Genomic DNA, 21,163 nt, shown 5'->3' with positions numbered 1-21,163 from the left:
TAACTTTAAATGAATATATGGATTTGGTCAAAAAATTTGGCGATAGTCTAATTAACCGAAAATATGAAGAGATAAAGGATAAAATGCATAAAAAATTCGAAGTAGCAAGGCATATAGTTAAAAATCATTCATATTAAGCTTATTAACCTTATTTTTGCATTATTTGTATTAATTCAAATTTCAGTTTTAGTTATTCAATAAATTTATTAGCATACTCTTACTATTATTTGTGTTAAAACTATGATAAAGCTGAAAGTATATACTAAAATGGGTACAAAACTGAAACTTGATGAACTTGATCCTATTCCTGGACAATATATTGTTGATTTGTCTCCTAGACTTTGAGTAGATCCAGATATTTCAGATTTTCCACTACCAGAATTGCACAATGCTTCTTTGCAAGATCGGTAATAGGCCCTCTGTGATTCATCTTCAACTACACCGTCAGGTACAACTAATTTATCCGCGCACGATCGTGAAATTGATTTCAGTTTGCCTTGTGGATCCTTTGTCAAACAAAATATTTATTAACCCCATTTTGATTTTCTCATTTAGTATAGTAAATGACTTACTTTGTAATCAATACGAACTATGGTACAATATTTTTTGTCACAATCTGTTATAGCATTTTTTCCTAGTTTGGTGACATCGTCAGCACAAGACTGGTCAGTGTCATCTTCTGTACAAGAACAGGTATAGCATTTTAAACCTGAAACTATTTTAAAAAATTGTCACAATGATATAGTCCATTTATGCTGTTGACATTGTTAAATCGTTCAAAATTTCTTACCTGACCCATGGAAAAATGTTAGGAACAAAGCAACTGTAAATAGTTTATGACTGATCATTCTAACCTTATCTCAAAACCCAATTGCAGGAAGTGATCAAGTTTATAAGTGAGATAATCTCAGCCATTGTTTAGAATTTTACCTATGATAAGATTAAGAAAGCTGTCATATTCAGTTGATAAAATTGATGGATTGATATCACTTCACAGAAATCTGCTACGTTTATAATACACACACAAATAAAACAAAAATAATAACTAAAACATTTACTTCAAAAATCCTGCATCATGATTATAAGAAATTTGATTTAAGGTTTCTGTTAATGCTAAGTCGAGTCGGAGAGCAATTTGGTGTCCCAGTTTTAGAGACTCGATAAGGCTAACTGGTTGTAATGATCCGGCTCCTATTTGCAATACTGTGCTGAATTTGTCCCCAGAGATGGCCACCACGACAGAAGTCATTGCGCACTGTTCCTCGGCTGCGCTTGGATCCACTATCAAGTGCTCTCCAATTTTGCAAACAGTGACCATTACAGGTGCAGATTTCACATCGAGTTGCCGGCAATCAAAAACACTGTCTGATACTTCCAAATCTACATTATTGCCATCTACATTTATGGACTTTACTAGAGGCACCTTGGTGGTATGCAGCGCTGCTTTTACTGCTAAGGATACAGCATCATATAAGTTTCCACCACACTCTAGAATCTAAGAAGATAATTGCGGGCGAGCTTTTCAAAATAGCAGAGATTTACCAGAATATCTACATATATCTTAAAGCATTTCCTGCCTTTCAGAATGCATAATTTTGTTAAATCAAATGCTTTTGGAGACCTATAGGCTGAAGCCAATGTGTTTGCTAATTCAATCGCTAAATTTTCCCCGCCGCGCCCTTCAAAATCTGGGGTGGCATTCGCTGAACTAAAACCACTCACTTCAATATATATGCAATTTTAGTTAATAAGTGCCTAACCAATCAACAAAGAACTCAATTTTTCCCTCATAAGGCCTTTCTGGAAAAGGGACATCTACTTCTAATTTAACAGCGACTAACACATCGGTGTTAGCAAGCCTAAGGCGTGCCGAACCGAATGCATGTGTTACTATATCCGTTTCGAGTTCCATGTATCTATAATCTTCACGCTGTCTGCCATCTATCCGAAAATTCTCCTAAAACCACACGAAACGAGCATTAACTAAAGGAATTATTTATATTTTATTATTTAGAATATAAATTACCGCTACGCCGTGTAGAATAAAGGTTTTCTCGGCGTCACATAGCGACATTTTCTTACAAAATTTTTGTAAAGTATTTCAGTTTGTAAAAAGCCTCAACATATTTTAAACCATGGATATTTTCTTTGTTCTTCTTTTGCTTTTTACAGCACGTTTGGCAGAATTATATTAATGAGTTACTCATTGCCAACATCGCCCGATCGAAAATTCAGTTTATTGGAGACAATTTGGTTTGTTCTGTATTCTAATTATCTTTGCGAATTTGCCCAAAACAAGGGATAAAGAAGACGAATTTCAGATTGGCAAGCCTGACTTTTCCCGCTGAAATGTTTGTCATTTTTACGGCATACTGGAAGATCGAATCGAAGTAAGTTTTGTTTTGTTCTAAAGTTTTTTTGAAAAAACATGGATTTGCCTTATCGCGCAGAATATGCAAAAAGTAGTCGTTCTAGCTGTAAGGGTTGTAAATCAACCATCGGTCAGGGATCACTTCGACTTGCAGTTATGGTCCAAGTAAGATTATGATTTTATATAATATACAATGCACTTGTACTTAGTAGTAGTTTTGCAATTTTGAATCGTTGTAGTCGTTTCATTTTGACGGAAAGCAACCCAATTGGTACCACTTTAAGTGCTTCTTTAACAAGCAGAGAGTAAAGACGGTTGATGATATTGAACATTTTGAGTCACTTCGCATTGATGATCAAGATAAAATTAAAGAGAATGTTGGCGTAGGCGATGTCATTATCGTTCCAGACGCCAAGAAGGGTAAAAAGAGGAAGGGTGATAAAACAGATGCAGCTGCCAAAAAACTTGCATTAAAAGATTTCACTATTCAGTATGCCAAATCTGGCAGAGCCATGTGCAGAGGGTGCGAACAGAAGATTTTAAAAGATGAAATACGTATTTCAAAAAAAGATTTTGATACAGATATTGGCAAGCAGTATGGTGGGCAGGATATGTGGCACCATGTAACTTGTTTTGCTCAACTAAGGTCTAGCCTCGGATATTATGAGTGTGGAGATAAACTTCCTGGGTTTAAAGACCTAAGTAAGGAGGATCAAGCAAATGTAAAAAATGAAATTCCGTAAGTAAGTCTCATTAAAGACTATATCTGTTATATGTGTACTTGTACTTTTGGAAGTATTATGTTTTCAGTGCTATTAAACAGGAAGACTTTCCAGAAGTGAAAAAAGTGAAAGTTGAGGATGATCCTCAAGACAAGGAATACCGAGAGCAAAATAAAATTATCTTTGGATACCGGGACAAACTGAAGGATCTGAGTAAACCGCAGATGGTTGCATTGTTGGAATTTAATGATCAAGATGTGCCACAGGGTGTTGACAGGGTAAGATGGATTATTTTGGGTGGGGTGGTCTTAACAAGGCGGTTGTAATTTCAGATGCTGGACCGTTTAAGCGATGTCATGGCATTTGGAGCACTATTGCCATGCCCTAAGTGTAAAGATGGCCAGTTGGTGTTTAATAAAGCCGGCTACATTTGTACAGGTGTTTTAAGTGAATGGGCTAAATGTCAAAATATCATTAAGGAACCAAAACGTAAAAAATTTGTTGTCCCTGACGATTTGGCTCAGGAGTATAAGTTCCTGAAGAAATATAGATATGTTAAGCGGACGAGAATCGTAAGGGATGTGAACCCAACAGTGTCCGTAAAGAAGGTGGCTAAGGATGAGGCTGACGGGTAGTAAAGATGGTTGCCATTGTGACTTAAACTGGAGAAAATTGGCTATTTTTTTGTAGGCCAAAGGTGGTAAGGGTATTACCAGCCCTGTATGACATGGAATTTGTGATATTAGGTCATCCATCGAGAGGCAAGGACGTCCTTAAGAAGCAAATTCAAAGTCTCGGAGGCAAAGTGACCACAAAAATTAGTAAAACTGTGATGGCTGTCATAGCCACTCCAGAAATGGTAGAGAAGATGGGTACCCGAATAAGTGAAGCGGAAACTGAACAAGTATTTATTAATATGTATGTCTTCAACTCTTAAACCCTATTAAAATTGCAGGTTCAAGTAGTTCCTGAAGATTTTGTAGATCAGGCCAAAGACAGTGCGGGCAAAATTCCAGAACTGATTATTAAAAAGAGCATATGTACTTGGGGATCGGATGTAAGTCTAATAATAACTAAAAATATCTTGTTAATCTTTTGCCTTTAGCCCACTACTCGTTTACCTTCGGTGGCGTCCAGCAGCAACCAGAAATCAGAAAAGTCCCGAAGTCGATTTATCAGTTCTGTTCCAAGCAAAGTCAAGCTGAAACTAAAAGGGGGCGGGGCCGTCGATCCCGACTCGGGTCTCGAAGATGTCGCCCATGTCTACCAAAATGGTGAAGATAAATTCACTGCGGTGTTGGGCCTCACTGATGTTCAATCGAACAAGAACAGTTACTACAAGCTGCAAGTCCTTCAGTCAGACCAGGGAAACCGCTTTTGGTTGTTCAGGTCGTGGGGCAGGATCGGGACAACCATCGGAGGTAACAAGACGGAGGAGATGAGCACGCTGAACGAAGCGAAACGCCGATTTTGCGATTTGTATTTGGAAAAGTCCGGCAACAACTGGGACGATAGACACGATTTTGTTAAAATGCCGGCTCTTATGTATCCCATCGATGTGGATTATTCGAGCGACGCCCCCGAAAACTATAACATTGTGCACACAGAGTCCAAACTACCCAAAGCAGTCCAGGTAAGTGTACGCTTGTCCAAGAAGCGGGAGAATTTATAAGTGAACTATGGGATAATATTAGTAATAAACAACATCGCAAATAGTACAATCGCTGGGAATGCTGTTTTTTGGTATTTGCGGTTTTAAGTGGCCTGCAGTTGGCTTCTGTATCTCGACGAAACCGCTAGTCGTTCGCATACCTTATTTTTGATATTGAGTGATTTTTATAATCTCACATAGCGATATTTCGGTAGTTCGCTATCACTATACATAAGGAGCGTTGCAACACAGGGTGATATGAAGAAAACCCTGGATTGCAGGCACCCGATAGTTGTGTAATTTAATTGACGTGTTTTTTCAACTTAATCGCTTTGAGGCTGACCAGCCAAAAATACAGTCCACTTTGTGACACATTTCTTGAAGTAATCTTAATATTAGAGAATGTTTTTGGCTTTTGATCATGCTGTTATTATTCGGGCTTCAACTTAAATTGTTCATTATTGCACCAAATGAACCCTATCGAATACGTGGAAAAAATAAATGGGCCAGGTACCCTTGGTGATGTGTCAGTTGGAGTTTCACCTCCGCGAGCTTAACCGCTTTTCGTGTTTACCTAACCAACTAAGGACAAAAATATAATCACTTGCAGGATCTGATTAAGCTGATATTTGACGTCAACCAAATGAAAAAGCTAATGCTTGAATTTGAACTGGATACGGAGAAGATGCCGCTAGGCAAACTGAGCCAGCGGCAGATCAACAGCGCGTTCGGCGTGCTATCGGACCTGCAGAAAATGGTGGAGAAGGGGGCGTCCGACCAGAGCTTCATCGAAGCCACCAATCGGTTTTATACGTTCATTCCCCACAGCTTCGGGGCAGACGAGGTTCCCATTTTGAAAGATGCTGAGGTTATAAAGGTGGGCGCACCGGACATTTTCCTCTCTCGGTTTTAAGGGACGCGCGCAAATCGTTGCAGCAAAAACTGGAAATGTTGGACAGTTTAAGAGAGCTTGAGATCGCGTACAATCTGATGAAATCGTCGGGATCCGAGCACACCGTGGACTCTTACTACCAACAACTGAAAGCGGAGATAAATGTTCTGCACAAGGAACACGAGCACTTCCAGATTATCGAGGAATATATCAAAAACACCCACGCTGCTACGCACGGCAGCTACGAGTTGGAAGTGGAAGACGTACGTGGACGAAAGACACGGTCATCGTTTTCCCTCCAAAAGCGGTATAAAAAAAATCGTCGTTTCAGATATTCACAATTGCGAGAGAGGGCGAGGAAAAACGCTACAAGCCTTTCCGGAAGCTGCCCAACCGCAAACTGCTGTGGCACGGCTCGCGCACCCAGAACTTCGCCGGTATCATTTCTCAAGGGTTGAGAATAGCGCCGCCAGAGGCGCCGGTGACGGGCTACATGTTCGGCAAAGGTATCTACTTTGCCGACATGGTGTCCAAGTCAGCCAACTACTGCTGCACGAACCCCAGCAGCCCGACCGGTCTGCTGTTGGTTTGCGAGGTCGCCTTAGGCAATGTAAGTAAAAAGCGCTACACGAATTTCAGCATTATTATCTAGAGGTCGTTTGAGGGATGGCTGACTGTTCTTTGTATCCAGACTGAGTCTTTCAAGAAACATTCATCTAATTGGTGGTTAAATGTTTTCTTTTTTAATTATTTTTGAAAAGTTGTAACACCATTAAATGAGATTTAGGGTCAAGTGACGATTTTAGAAAAAAATGAGCTACACATCTGCTGTTTTATTTGGCGGCAATAGGAGCCAATAGTACTTAGATAATTTCGCAACAAATATTTAAATTTGATTTGATTGATTACTCGGACCACCCACTACAGTTGAGTGAAAGTCTCTAGGTTGATGTCATTTTGAGGTTATGTAAATTTCAAGTTTCTTGTGTTTGGACATGCCTACACATGCGATGGGTTTTGTTATGGATTTATGCATTGATTAAGAAAACAAAAATTAAAATAGTGGAAATTATGTTTTTGTTTTCCATTAAATCAGCAATTTTTCTGGTTTCTGTTCGATTAATGGGGTTGTACTGTATAACGAATTGAGTAGGTTCATGAGAGACAGCACGCAGACTATGTAGTCCAGTTGCCCAAGGGGAAGCATAGTGTCAAGGGCGTAGGTCGGACACATCCCGATCCGTCCTACGTAAAGGAGATTGAAAAAGTGGAGGTGCCATTAGGCAAACCGGTGCCGAATCCAGGAACTGAAGAGAACTCTCTGCTGTACAATGAGTATCCTTTTCTTAAATGCGCTTGAATAGCTTCTTTATAGAGAGATTGATCCTTAATGCCAATGCAGATATATCGTCTATGACATTGCTCAGGTACGCATCAGGTACCTAGCAAGGGTCAACTTCAAATACAAGTATTAAACATTCCCCTTGAATTTTCGAGCCATTTTTACGTTTTGCTGTTATTTTGCTAGTGGAATTAGGTTAAGAGTTAGGCTGGTTAATTTGTGTTAAATGTTTTTTCTGCATAATAATAACTTGTATCCCAAATCTACCTATCAGTTTATTTGAACTACTTTGTTACAAAACTGGATCAGGCCGTAATCGCCGTGCCACATCCACTCCGGGTTCTTCGCTTCGATAGATTCTGCCACCCCTTCTTTTAACCCCACAACAATATCGGCCTTGATGGTCCTCAGAATGCACAACTTACTGGGGTGGAAGCCCTGGAGGGCGAGTTCGACGGGGGCGGACGGGTCCCAGTTTATTTCGCCGAACAATTTCCGGTAGTTCAAATCGCCTTTAAAGAAAATCACTTTTGCCTGGGCCAGTTGCTTGTAAAGGTCTGGCGAAATGCTTTCCATGTATTTAAATTCGAACGGAGACGTCCAAAATGAGTTTTCAATTACTGACCAAGTGCCGTTTTTAACATAGCCCTCCCACTTATGTCCCAGTTCCTTTAATTGTGAGATGTCACTGAGCTTCAATTGGTTAATTGTGTAATTGAAATCGCTCATAGTTACGTCGGATATAAACCAAGGTATCGTCTTGACGTATATTCTAATTTTTCCCGCTAGTTTGGTGCTGATCAGGTAATCGGCCAAACACAAATCGGTAAACACTTCATATCCAGAATTATCCAAAACAATATCTGAAAAATAAAGGTTTGCCATGTGGTCCACGTTTTCCCATGACAAACACGTTACCCACTATATCAGAAGTGGCGTTTTTGTCCGAGATCGCTTCCCATATTTTATCGGAATCATTAACTAACACAAACTTCTCAAGTGAGGCGGTGTCGAACAATTTTGCGTGTTCCGCCACCTTACCTAGAGATATGGACAGGTCGCATTTGTTTCCCCATAAATTTAACTACAAAATTTACAAGATCTAATATAAAATCGGAGATAATTTAATTTTACCTACTTCTAATAATGAAAGAAATACATCCCTAGAGGATATAGAATTATCTTGCAACATGTCCACTAAATACTGCCCCATTTGTGTCATTAGGGGTAAGCTCTTCTCATAGGCTTCAATCTTTGAGCTTTGAAAGTAATCGAAATCTCTCAAAGAACTACTGCAATCAAACATTTTGTTTTTCTTACAAAATTTTTAGTTTAAGAGAAATAAAAGGATAAAGTTACTTTATTATCTTTACTTTTAGCAGAAGCTTACGTCAATTCAAAGACCTCTTTTATCTTCCTGTACATGTAGCATTCAGTCAGAAGCCAAATTGTGTTAAAATAAGTGGCGTGACCCTCCTCGGTGGCCTGCTTCGCGATGTATTCGTTATATAACTGAATATCTGGCGCATCACTAGTCAAGTTTCGTAAAGGCTTATTCGTCTGAATCTCATATTTTAACTTGGATAATTCTCCAATGACCATTTTCAATTCCTCTGCTGATCGCTTAAAACGGAGCCCAAATGAGGACAAAACGTTTGCCAAACGGCAAATTCAGTACATCACCAAATTCTATGCTGATTTCAACTTTTCTACGAGCTAAACCGTCGATGAGCTGAGTGAGAATTACGGGCATACGATTTTTGACTGTGTGGAATGCGAAGCTTCTACGATTTGATTGAGGGTATTTTATTTTAAAAAGATATACCGTTACCTTTTGTAAAAACCTGATAAATAAACATTCCTGGGCGTCTTGACATCCATACTCGAATCACGACATTCGCACATCTCTACCAACCCTATAGCAATAATTAAGCTTCTTGCAGTACTGATTAGAATCATACTTACGCGAAATGTAATTTTCTATAAGAAATAATTATTTTTAATTTTCAAAGGTCATTTCAAAAGCAAGGTCAAATTTGCATTTTACCAGATATTGATCTGTGCTATTCTGTGATAACTTCGTTACCTGCCAAATGTTCAGCCTATATTCTGTGGTGTAGCATTGCACGTGGCGGGTTAACCTCCGTTCGCTCCTAACAGAACCTATTGTTTCGTCCCAAAACCTTGGATCGTTTTTTTTCATGTGACTCTGTTTTGGTAGTGTTTGACGTTCGTTTTTAAATGCTTATTTAAGTTCTGCCGGCCCCGTTGTTTTGACCTTTCACGCCGGTATAGAGGCCGCATGGACCGTGATGGTCCGTTGTGAAAGTGGGGGAGATCGTATTTTTTTACGTGTTGGTCTGTAATCGAAAAAAAATCCTCGATTGAAGTCGGTAATGGGCGAATGTCCTTAGTTGACATGCTTATTTTTAGGAAAGGTAAGAAGAGGAAGAAGTTCAATTCAATTATGCGTTTTACAGAAAACTGTTGGGCTCGACTACCAGGATCATTCGCCCATTGCCAACTTCCATCGAGGATCTAAGAAGAAGAAGTTCTGTGGTTAGAACATTGATAAATTTTTTTTATACTCCCGTAAAATACCTAATTAGCCACCGATCTATCGTGCGGGAAGCGTGACTTTACCAAGTCAGTTTCGTTCCCCATGAATCCGAGCCATTTCGGACATTTCCGGTATTTTACCGTACGGATATGGGAGCAATCGGATGTTTTCAAAGATATTTTCCACGCTTTGAATTTTGACGTTTGTCAGTTCTGACGGTCATGTCAGTGAATGTATTCGTGTTTTTTTGCAAAAATGTCCCCAAAAACTAACGGTCGTAGAAAAAGTATAGTATGCAACACGTTCCGTAAACTTTTTAACTCACTCGTTTATTAAAAACTCGCTCCGCTCGTGTCAAATAAACTCGTGAGTACGCACGCATAACATACTTATTTTCATCTAGGACTTCGACTTATTAACAAAACAATTTGGTTTGGATCCATGCAAAAAAAAACTGCTTCCACAACCAAAAATATGCACTAAAATAAACAAAATATTACTAAGTCTTTTTATAATTTATGAAGACTCAATTAACATCAAAATACTAGATAAAACGTTTTGGTTTGTTCTTTCTGTCGATGATGGGAGGTTTCTTGTTTAAGCTGAAGATAACCGTACCACGTCTGAGATAGACCGCGGTGTAATCCGTGTCTTCTTCGTTTGCTTCTTCTACGTCATGCAACATGGCTAAAGAGTCATGGTTTTTGGGACTAAGCATCATTTTTTCCTGTTTACCTGCCAGCATATTTTATATATATTGAAGCACAAGGCCTAATATGGCGGATAGTCAACTTAGTACTTACTTACGTACACTACCTCGTCGTAGCAGTCCAAATGATCGATTCCAAAATACGAGTAAACTTGCTTGGGGTATCTACAATCCAGGTATAAAATGATAGCTGACAAAATTAAGCAAGCGGAACCTGAAAAAAATGGGTTTGAACAATAGCACCACGGTTAGTCCCACTACGAAAATACCTGAAAAAAAGGTAATCCAAAAAGTAGGTCCGAATCTAGTCTTTATTATTCCATCATCGAACACGATCATAAGAGGTGTTGGATTCCTTATAGACATCCATAGTGACACAGAAAGCAATTGTAAAACTCCACAGCCCGTTACACAAAATGCTCCGTAGTTTATAATCATCCGAAAAAAAATAATCCCCAACAAATAGACAGCAAAAGCTGTCCACATCAACAAATGGACGTACCAGCCGGCGGTGCGATAGTATCTACTATGGCGAAAGCCCTCTCCGTCGATGACGAAATGCTCTACAACCGACAGTAGCGGGATTGGGATACCGCGGTGTTGAGCTGCTAGAAATTGTTGTTGCAGTTTTCCGGCTGAAATATGAATTGTTTATGAATTGTACGGTATTTTGTAAGCAATATTTCACCAAAAGGACCGAATCCAACTCTTCCTTGATCCCAGGTCCATTCAAACCGTTCATTATAATCGGTTTTACGATTATTTTGTGACATAATTGATTTCAGTGTTACGTTCACGCCTCTCAGATCAATTTTTATCCCTACCAGTTCTTTTATTTCGTGCGACTGGTTCGGGTAAAAGGGAGTTTTGGTGCCTACTTCCCATTCGTGGCCAAAATTTCCTACTAAGGAGCCTCAACGTTATAGCGAACTGCCTTAATAAACGTAACATACTTACGCACGATGAACAATCCAATAACCAGCTGAGTAGATACTCTAAGATAGACGGACAAATTCTAGAAGAATAAACTTCGATTATTTAAAATTGTTATAAAGCTATTTATTGCTGATTATAAAAAGTGGTCCTGTGGCCTTTGTAATTTTGCCTAAATAATCAGCGGTCAGCTGAGCTCTGGTTTTACAAGTTACGTGGTGGCGCGAATTGTGCAATTTTGAACTAATTATAATTTAAAATAAAAAATAGGCCTTACTTGCTTGCAATTAATTGTCGCAATGGACAGGCACAGCGACAATGTTAAAACGACGAAAGCGGCTATTATTCCAGCTTCCAGAACGTCCACCGTTACGGGAGAAAAATTTGGCGGGTATATGGTCGAAAAACCCTCTAATCTACCGTACGAAAACCAACCCGGCATTTTGATTTTCGTGACTAGGAGTGTATGAATTGCGCGAGCGATGTTGTGTTTCCGCAAACCGCAGTGACATCCTGTATTTACGAATGCAGTAAACAATATTAAATTCCAGATAACGGTTTAGGAAAATAATAACTATATAATATTCGCTGCAAAAATTTATTAAAATGAAATTAAGCAGTTACAAAAGTGACGTGTTAAAATATCTGTTTGACGAACGCGCTGAATGATTCGAGTCCGGGTTTGTTGACGTTAAAAAACGGCAAGTCTTCGGCGCCTTTCAGCCACTTTGATACGTTCGAGAACTGAGTGGCGTCGACGGGTAGAATGGCGGCTAACGACGTCACTGTCGACAGCAAACTTATGTCCGCAATAGTAACGCTATTGCCGACCAGCCAAATGCGATTTTCTAGAAATTTGTTTAAAAAGTCGTAGACTTCTAGTATCGCTTGTTTCTGCAGATCCGTGAGGCCGCCGGTTTGACCGTGGAAAAGCACCGCCCTCTGCAAACGTAACGAGTCACTTTTTTCTTCTAAATTAATAACAAATATGCATATAACGGCGTAATTCTACGTAAACAAATAATTAAAATTGAAATAAATTATTTTTAGTCAGAAAAATGGCACTCCGACCTGCTTTTTTAAAAAAGAATTTATTTCCCAAAAGTTCGACTTGCAAAATATTTAACAGCTCGTACTTTCGTAACAATAGATTTAAGTTTAAGAACTAATTTTTTTATTCACACGTCATCACATTGATTAAAAAAAGACATTTTAGATGAGGATGCGTACTTTTAAGCATACATTTGGTGCAGGAATTTGCCCTTCAGTTGACCACCTATATTTGTATTTTAAAGAATACCCCGTTGTACATGAGAAAGATACTTGCGACAGGTGTTCTTATTGCTGCGAAGGCGTAACCGGTATCAAAATGTAGTCTCGCATCGATCAGAGCCCTTTTCGCCAAGTCCCTGGGATATAACGAGTCGTCCTTGGCGTATTTGCCTACCAAGTAGGCCACTATCGCATGACTATCCCACAAAATGACCCCGTCATCATCCAATGTGGGTACCGTGTGCTGAGGATTGATCTAAAATACAATGGATAATTAAAACGCAACGGTGATATATGCATTGTCGCTTACTTTCTGGTACTCGGGTTTTAGGTGATCTCCTTTAATAAGATCGATTTCTCTGAAGTCTAGACTTAACCCTAATGCGTTGGCCGTCATCAGCACAGCCCGAACGGGTGGACTAAGGATGGTACCGTACAAAACGATCGGCATTGCTACACAAAATTCCTCGTAATGGATATATTATGATCGGGTCGCAAAAGTTAAAAGACGCTGCCCGGATAAAATTGTTGTCGTACCCGTTAGTTCTATTTATAGACTTAATCACGTTGTAAACTAGATATACGAGGTGGATTCTGTTGTGTTGTAAAATAAATTGAGGGTTCGAACAATTAGAGAAGTAGAAGTAACTTCTTATTTATAGGGATCTCGTTCATCCGTGATACAATTTTCCTCGGTTCCCGAAATAAGCGTCCCATTATTTGTTTGGACGTGCTCCTAACATTTGGTCACGTACTTATTAGGACCGCCCTGTATTTTTCTCTTTTCAAAAGTTACCTTCATATCTAATCTAGTTGTGTTAGTTATAATAATATAATGGATCTAAGTATTATAAATTGCTTTGTGTCCTATAGTTCTACAGTTCCGAATGAATATCCGATTGTATTATTATTATTGTATTGTATCATTTTTTGATTGTGACCGTGGCCGAATAAATAAATATAAGAATAAATGTTTCATTTTCGTATATCCTATATCCATAAATGTCTTAAAATCTTGTGTTAAATCGTTAAATCATAAAAAATAAAAATAATAAAATACAAAAAAAAACTCGGAGGGGCCGCGGGTTCTGATGGCGAGTGAGGCGACATAGGGTTAGACTCCTTGGATATATTAAAAGAATGCACAACACAGTGCTTAAAACGAATCTAATCGCTTAACCCATATTATCCCAAGCCTAAAAAAAATTAAAAAATACTTTTTTGCTCTGAAATTATTTATTTAGTTGCACTTAAGAATACGTTACATGTGTCAAAAAAAAAACTCGAAACATACAAAAAAATACTGGAGCGTAGACGAACCACTGGAAACAAAACATTAAATAATATTTTAGGGCACATAAGGTGTAACATATAATTTGTACATAAATATACAAAAGTTCAAATTTGACAGAAAACAACTAAAAGTAGATTGTTTTCCAAATAGAACCTGATTTGATCCAAAAAAACGCATAATATTTTATGGTGCGTGAGCGAGTAACACCCGGTTTCATTTATTTTGTATTTTAGTGTCAACCACAAATTTTCAATTACATTTAAGTCTGGTGACTGGGCTGGTGTCTGAATAACATTTGGGAAGTTATAAAGCAACCAATTGCGGACCCGATGTGATGTGCTTTGGATCATTGTCATGATAGAATCGATAATTGTTACCCTTAATTAATTTTTGGGCACTAGCAACCGACGCTGTCTTAATATATCCAAATACACATATGGGTTCATGTCTCCTTCAATGAAATGCATATTACCTACTCCTGCAGATGACATACAGCTCCATAACATCATTCCACCTCCACCGTGCTTTATCGCAGCTTTTAAATTTTTCAATTTTAATTCTTCCTTATGCTTTCTCCATACTGATATTTTGCATCGAATCCAAATTAGTTTATTTTAGTCTCATCGGAAAATATTACTGAATTCCAGATGTTCAAATCTTTATATAGTGAATGGCAATCTCACACGTCTATTTCTTCTACTAATGAAAGGTTTATTTCTCGCAGTTCGACCATGTAAATTAATTTTTCGCAGGATTCTTCGAATTGTTTCAGGGTTACCTTTTTCCAAACTGACTTTCCACCGAGACACACATCTTTGGAGCACTTTTTTTTCACGTTCATTGAAGATCTTATTTGGAGCTAACCTTGATTTATTCCCGACCCTATTTTTGTTACAGTAACGCTCAATGATATACTGAACAGTTGACGGACATTTATTTACCATTTTGGCATGTCTCTTTGGCTGTATCCATTTCTGTGATGAGTAGTAATTAAATTTCTCTCAGAAATTGTAGTCCGACGACCCATTTAAAAAAAAATCGTTTTACTGAACGAAAACGTGTTTTAAAACGTCAAACTAAACAATAAACAATTGCAGTAATAAATAAAAGCCATGCCAAGTCAAACTGATAAGTTTTGACCCCGGTTATTATTTTTGCATCATTTAAGCTGTGACGTTAATATTGAATATGCTTTAATTAATTCTTTATTGTTAACTAAGTAAGGCATATTTAAGTTTTTAATATCAGAATCTACTCCTAACATTTGGTCACGCACTTATTAGGACGGCCCTGTATTTTTCTCGTTTCAAAAGTTATCTTCATATCTAATCTAGTTGTGTTAGTTATAATTAATTTAATGGGTGTAAGTATTATAAATTGCTTTTGCTCTGTGTATCATAATTCTATAGTAGCATAATTAAATTATTTACTTAGATGTTAGTTTGTAATTGTATTGTACTGATGCTGATTGTATTATTATTATTGCATTGCACCATTTTTGATTGTGATTGTGTCTAAATAAATATATGAAAAAATAGTTTCATTTTTGTATATCCTATATCCATAAATGTCTTAAAATCCCGTGTTGTTGCTATAGGAATAAGTATACCGGTGATCGTCAAAAAATAAAAATAATAAAATGGCGAGCGAGGGGAGATAGGGTTAGACTTCTTGGACATATGAAAAGAACACGGTGGTTAAAACGAATCTAATCACTTAATTGATTATGAAAGGCATTCCAAAGATCCGCGACCCCCTAGATTAACCACAAAATAGCCAATAAAAAATAAACTATTGAAACTATCGAAAAGTAACTCATATTGTAATACGAGAAAACTTTGTTTATTAAATCAACTAAGATATTTAATAGAGTACATTAAGTTTAAGTATTTCCGAAACTGGGAAATATAGTAACAACGAAAAAGAATTTTTGCAAGCTTTACCTTTCTTCTAATTTAATCGTCATCATGACTCTTGCAGTTCTTGTGAATTAGTTGCTACCCGGTGTATTTTTATTTTATGATAAAATGCTGACACTTTTAGTCTACTTTCGATACGCACGCCCCTTGCGTTAAAGAAAACGGCTCGATTTCCATTTGTAAATTATATTTCGAAAAATATTTGTGTATCATAACGTTAAAACTATAGATATCTACTGATTGTACGGTGCAAATATGTAGTCTTCGTTTTAAACACAGCATATATTAAAGCGTTCTTGGGTAAGTAGCACAGCTTCACTTCGAGTTTGAAGATAACTATTGTTATCTTCAAACTTCGACTTCAAAATACATAGTTATTTTATCCACAAGTTCAATATACGAGACGCCAAATGTTACTCGCAGGTGGGCACACTGTGATGGTCGTTTAAGTTGGTAGTACAACTTTAGTATCCTGAAACTTGTTACGATGGAAATCTCGAGACGTCTCTCGTGCTCAAGAAGAAAGGAGCAAGAAAATAAAACTTGAGGCCTCTATATAGCGCAAAGGAAAGCAAATTGTCAACGTTAACCGTCAACGTTTGGCATGAAACCCTTGAATGCATCGAAGCCTTCGGAGTTGACTTCGTCGAAATAGGGCAACTCTTTGCCGCGGGCCAACCACTCTGTCATTTTGGGAAACCGCTCTGCGTCGATCGGGAAAAACAGTTCGACGGTCGCAACTGTGGCAAGCAAGCTCAAATCCGCTATGGTAATGTCGTCTCCAACCATCCACTGATTGTCACCGAGAAACTCTTCAAGAAAGCCGAAAGCCTCGATCAGCTTGTCGGCGTCGTCTTCGGACACTTGAGACTCGCCCATGAACAGCGGCAACTTGAAAAAGGTCACAGATGATAATGGATCTTCATTGAAGTATACACAATTTTCTAAATAAATTAACTTCAATGAAAGGGGAAACTTTACCTCAATACTCACTCGTATAAGGTGCTCTTTCACTTAACGCAAAACTACAACTACAGATTAGAATTTAATAAAAATTTAGTATGCAAGTTTGATAAAAAACTCCTGTGCCATATAAACTAGAAATCTGATAGCTATAGATCACGCAGCTACACTCCTTTTCATTGATTAACCGATCACTTCGTGTACCACTACTGTGGGTGGGTGGAAAGGAGAAATAAATAAATACATAAAATAAAACGTCATCTGCATATATCTGAGTAATACAATATTTAATTAAATCAGACAATATTCGTATACAGAGGAAACAGGACTAGGCGTAACACGGAACCCTGAGGATCAAACTCTAATATTGACATTAACATCCGAAGTTTTATTTCCTAGCACAAAGGCTTGCCGTCTCTAGCACAGATAATTTTCAAAGATTGTGATTGCCGCGTCACTCAAACCAAAAAAAAATACGATAAAAACTTTGCAGAATGGAACACCATGTATGTTATTTTCTTTATGGATTTCAGGAAAAATTTCATGGGACTTTATTTACTTATAGAGTTAAGGACTCTGGAACTGGCCATTCAGATCATCCGATCTGTAGAACTTGGATTTTACACTATATGTCTGTATAAAAAACTAGGGTACTCTTTTTAAAACCAGCTACACACGATCCGGCAGGTCTGTCAGTTCGAACTGAATAGTCCGCCTGAAGACGGGTCGCCTAATGGACTGACCACGCATTCAGGCAAATATGAAATATCAGTCCATCATGGCCTCTACCACAGCGACGCCTTAGCACTTCTTGGCTTAGTAGTTGCTTTTGTAAAAAGAAATAAAAAAAACGTACGGTATGGTGTAAAGATTGATTGCAAAAATGAAGCGTTTGCCTAGTTAAGTGTTTTAACTAACAGTTCGACCTGAACATATTCACGTTCAGGCGACTGGTCTTCAGGTGGACTGTTTAGTTCTAACTGACAGGCCTGCCGGATCGTGTGTAGCCGGCTTAAGCCTGTACAAAATGGAGATAAGTTATTGAGTTGCAACAAAAATTTCCTATAGAAAGAAGCAATTATTGTAATGATTTTGTTTACCTTTATTTTGTATTTCTTGTTTCTTGTGTGTTTCATTTCAATTTTTATTTAATTTCTTAAAACAAAATTATCATTCAATGCCTGCCAAAGTCTAAACACATTAAAACAGAAAATGTAGAATAACAAGGAAACCGTTCAAAATGGGTTTAGAAAAACACATAATTAATTACAATGCATTGAACATAAATAATTATACAGGTCGTCTTATTTGAAAAAAAAAAAAAATATGGACACACCGTTTGGGATAAATTATTTGCGATTCTTGTTTTTCCGTGTGCACTAGAGGTGAAAATCGAAGGACCTCGAATTAAGTGATCAAAGTAGTGGATTCCAGGAACATGTTATTTTTTTTCCAAATCAATTTTAACTATAAGAAACTTTGAGAAGCGTTGAGAATAGGCATAGTCAAAGGCATACACAATCAATGCAGAATTAAATTTAAAAAAGCAAAGTTTGGCATCTTCGAAAATGAGTGTTAATTGATTGGTAAATTGTGAACATCCTGTAAGCGATAAGTCAAATCTCAATATCCGTTTACAGTATGGACGATTAGCACATTGTTTTTAAATTAATCAAAAAAATAAAAGAAAACTGAATTCCGCATAAAAAAAACTACGGGATGACACATAGACTTTCAAAAGAAGCAGATTCCATCCCAGTCGATAGTCTAGATAATATATTGATAAAAAAAACAAATAACCATGTGTGCAATACTCACGAAAGCCGTTTTGCACCGCTCGAATAGGACGCCGTTTTCGAAATGGAGCCTCTGATCGATCAGCGCCCTCTTCTTGACGTCGTTCTTCGGATACATCGAGTCGTCCTCGGCGTATTGACCGACGAGATAGCCCGAGATCGCGTGGCTATCCCAAACCGTAAAGTCTTCGTCGGCGTCCACCAAAATCGGAACAGTGTGTTGCGGATTTATCTAATCAAAAAGTAGAAAGTACCACTTCTGTAGTTCAGACGCTCTAGTAATTCGGATTGCTCTATAAACCGGACATGTTTAAAACATTTTCCTCTATGAGCACAGTACATTACAACGTTTCATAAGAGAACCACAATTCTTTTCCAGTTTTAACAGGTTGCGCGACGTAACCTTACAAAACATTAACTTATAGCAACAAATTTAAAATATTTGACAGTCTAGATGAATGCGAAAGTATCCGCCAAAGCAACAAATTTTAGAGTCCATGATTTTTGAAATAAAGAAAAATGATGACGTCATAAGAAACGTTGTGTCTAAATCACAACAAGGAACAGATATGAACTCAACGAATTTTCGCAAAAGTGACTAGAAGGTCCGAGAACCGAGAGTGGAGGCTCCCACATACAATTGCTCTTTACAATGAAGCAAGCAGTAAAATATAATGACGCTGCCAGGTCTGATCATTGAAACTGAAAAGACTAAACGAAACAGCGTTGGAACTAGCCAAAAATAAGTATAATCCGACACTGACCTGAACGATGTGTCTTCGGACTACTGAAGTTGAACTGTATATTATGTAAGCACACTGAGAGACAATCTTCGCAACTTAATGAATTTTTTTTTCTCTTTCACAGTGGGAAATCTATCTTCATTTAATGTAACTTAAATTAATGCTAAATCTCCCCGATTGGTTTGTAAAAAACAAACTTTGTCTAAACAAAACCAAAATGGGTTTTACAAATTTTACAAAAATTAAAGTTATCTTGTGAAAGTAGGATGGAAAATCTATATCACAAGTTTCTAATACAAAAATGCTAGGCTTTGTTGGGTAACACATATTTACATACTGTGTCTCAAAAAATCAACTGTATGTTTTGCTTTGTACAGAGCAAGTTAAGAACCAAAAAGTTCTTTTATCTTATTATTACTCATATTTTTTTCTCTTTCTTCTCTCTCATCAAAAACAAGTTTAGTTCTGTTTCAGTTTTCCTGGCGTAGGTATATGAGTCGTTTTGTTGTGTTGTGATTGTTTCTCTGCAGTGGTTACTAGCGATAGATATCTGTAATTTGTGCCGACGTCATTGAACATTTCATATTATTTATTCCTTTCGTCTTTGTGATTATACATTATCGGTATTCTTTTTTGTAATTATATCATTTAAAAACATTTTTCATTCTGAATTTGAATAACCAATATTTCTTTCATTAATTCTATGTTACTATTGGCGTTAGTCCCCAAATTCCAGAATTGTATACCCCCAACTCTAATTATTTAAAGTGACATTTTTCATTTTTCACTCGTGCCAAAGCAATCACGTGACTAAAGTGGCATTTGATTAACTTCTTGCATATTAAAATTATTAAATTTCATCCCAACTTTTAAAATATAAATGAGATATACCATTTAACAACAATAAAATAGTTTAAGTAAAACTATTCCAGTAAAGTATGTTAATATTAATTTGTAATCTAGCCAAATTTAATTGCTGCAACTGAAAAATACGAACGTGGCAACAAGAAACTAGATCAGTAAAAAAATTATCTGCCACTAGACAAAAAAAATTGTACTTGACGAAAAGCAGTAAGGGCAGCTAGAGATTTTTGCTATTTTATTACAATAACAAGTCACTATTGCTGTAACACTAGAAAAGCCATTGGATACATGGGATTAAAAATTTTTGTTACTACATTTTTTTTTGGCTGAGGTATACAAAAATTTTCTCTCAGCGTAATTAAAATTAAAATTTTTCTAACTCTCAGGTAACAAATTATCTCTTTTGCCTTTTTGTATTTCCTGTTCAAAGGTCCGAACTTACGAAGCAAATAATTTGAAAACCTCGCCTAAAAGTAAACTAAAATGTCGTCCATATAGATAATGTGATTTTTTTCATTAGTAATTGCTCTCGGAATTTCTCAGTGAACAAAATCGAAATCCGAGAGTCCTACCTCTAGCATTTCGGGAGTCTTCAGTTGGTCCTTGGACTCCACCGTCTCGAGATCCAGTTCCAACCCTATAGCTTTGGCCACCATGATCACCGCCCGGCATGGCGGGCTTACCGCCATGTAGTACAATTTCGGGGCCATTTTGTTTTCGTTATACGGAGGTTTCGCTTGCCGGGTGGATGTTTTCAACTGAACTAGGATGAGCGAAATAACATATAGAGTCCGACGATGCAGCGTATCGATCCCGGATTGAAAAGTCAAGGTCCCATGGGAATTGTTGTCATCACGCAACCATGGATTTTTCTGGGAACGTCATTAATCGACGGAATTTTGATCAATAAAAAGTCCCGACTCGATTACGATATTAAAATAAAAACGGCAATAATACCGGGTCGTAGCAAAAGTTCGGATAGTAACGTTCCTCATTGGGTTTGTTTATGTGGTCCGTTGTTATCGATTCGCAAACACTGTAGTAATGACATTCAAGTGGGATATTTGTAAATAAAGCAGTAAAGATATTTATGTACTTTATTGACAAAAAGAAAATATCAGTTGTAGCACCT

The 21,163-nt window shown here is 37.5% G+C and overlaps 5 protein-coding genes across 7 annotated transcripts; 1 reads left to right on the top strand and 4 right to left on the bottom strand.

Moving 5' to 3' along the window:
- Positions 1-1,039: 1,039 nt before the first annotated feature.
- LOC132698099 (exosome complex component RRP42) lies at positions 1,040-2,210 on the bottom strand. Its single transcript, XM_060663967.1, has 4 exons — positions 2,027-2,210; positions 1,761-1,957; positions 1,543-1,708; positions 1,040-1,495 (listed from the first exon to the last, which is right to left on the bottom strand). Exons 1-4 carry the CDS (start codon positions 2,072-2,074, stop codon positions 1,055-1,057), a joined length of 852 nt encoding a protein of 283 aa, XP_060519950.1. The 5' UTR covers positions 2,075-2,210; the 3' UTR covers positions 1,040-1,054.
- Positions 2,211-2,321: 111 nt separating this feature from the next.
- Positions 2,322-7,170, top strand: LOC132698095 (poly [ADP-ribose] polymerase). Its single transcript, XM_060663960.1, has 12 exons — positions 2,322-2,536; positions 2,611-3,110; positions 3,182-3,371; positions 3,426-3,724; positions 3,784-3,997; positions 4,049-4,150; positions 4,199-4,726; positions 5,355-5,621; positions 5,681-5,899; positions 5,968-6,246; positions 6,790-6,971; positions 7,039-7,170. Exons 1-12 carry the CDS (start codon positions 2,429-2,431, stop codon positions 7,109-7,111), a joined length of 2,961 nt encoding a protein of 986 aa, XP_060519943.1. The 5' UTR covers positions 2,322-2,428; the 3' UTR covers positions 7,112-7,170.
- Positions 7,171-7,211: 41 nt separating this feature from the next.
- Positions 7,212-9,032, bottom strand: LOC132698097 (damage-control phosphatase ARMT1-like). Of its 2 annotated transcripts, XM_060663963.1 has the most exons (7): positions 8,944-9,032; positions 8,810-8,894; positions 8,657-8,762; positions 8,369-8,601; positions 8,117-8,270; positions 7,897-8,062; positions 7,213-7,841 (listed from the first exon to the last, which is right to left on the bottom strand). In XM_060663963.1, the coding sequence occupies exons 2-7, from the start codon at positions 8,881-8,883 to the stop codon at positions 7,249-7,251; spliced, it is 1,326 nt and encodes a 441-aa protein (XP_060519946.1). In that variant the 5' UTR covers positions 8,884-8,894; positions 8,944-9,032; the 3' UTR covers positions 7,213-7,248. The 2 variants fall into 2 exon arrangements, with proteins under 2 accessions (XP_060519947.1, XP_060519946.1); XM_060663964.1 differs by lacking the exon at positions 8,944-9,032 and having other exon boundaries at positions 7,212-7,841; positions 8,657-8,742.
- Positions 9,033-10,053: 1,021 nt separating this feature from the next.
- Positions 10,054-11,628, bottom strand: LOC132698098 (dual oxidase maturation factor 1-like). Of its 2 annotated transcripts, none has more exons than XM_060663965.1 (6): positions 11,458-11,628; positions 11,205-11,262; positions 10,936-11,151; positions 10,517-10,882; positions 10,342-10,461; positions 10,054-10,273 (listed from the first exon to the last, which is right to left on the bottom strand). In XM_060663965.1, the coding sequence occupies exons 1-6, from the start codon at positions 11,620-11,622 to the stop codon at positions 10,083-10,085; spliced, it is 1,116 nt and encodes a 371-aa protein (XP_060519948.1). In that variant the 5' UTR covers positions 11,623-11,628; the 3' UTR covers positions 10,054-10,082. The 2 variants fall into 2 exon arrangements, with proteins under 2 accessions (XP_060519948.1, XP_060519949.1); XM_060663966.1 differs by having other exon boundaries at positions 10,102-10,225; positions 10,346-10,461.
- A 47-nt stretch (positions 11,629-11,675) lies between these two features.
- On the bottom strand, positions 11,676-20,836 carry LOC132698667 (uncharacterized). Its single transcript, XM_060664860.1, has 6 exons — positions 20,604-20,836; positions 18,447-18,656; positions 16,252-16,556; positions 12,763-12,925; positions 12,508-12,708; positions 11,676-12,122 (listed from the first exon to the last, which is right to left on the bottom strand). The coding sequence occupies exons 1-6, from the start codon at positions 20,739-20,741 to the stop codon at positions 11,817-11,819; spliced, it is 1,323 nt and encodes a 440-aa protein (XP_060520843.1). The 5' UTR covers positions 20,742-20,836; the 3' UTR covers positions 11,676-11,816.
- Between the last annotated feature and the right edge of the window lie 327 nt (positions 20,837-21,163).

This window comes from Cylas formicarius, unplaced genomic scaffold, assembly GCF_029955315.1.
Source record: "Cylas formicarius isolate icCylForm1 unplaced genomic scaffold, icCylForm1.1 PGA_scaffold_2__14_contigs__length_35257938, whole genome shotgun sequence".
Lineage (NCBI taxonomy): Eukaryota > Metazoa > Arthropoda > Insecta > Coleoptera > Brentidae > Cylas > Cylas formicarius.
The sequence above is the reverse complement of the archived record's forward strand: the minus strand, read 5'-3'. Positions and strand labels throughout refer to the sequence as shown.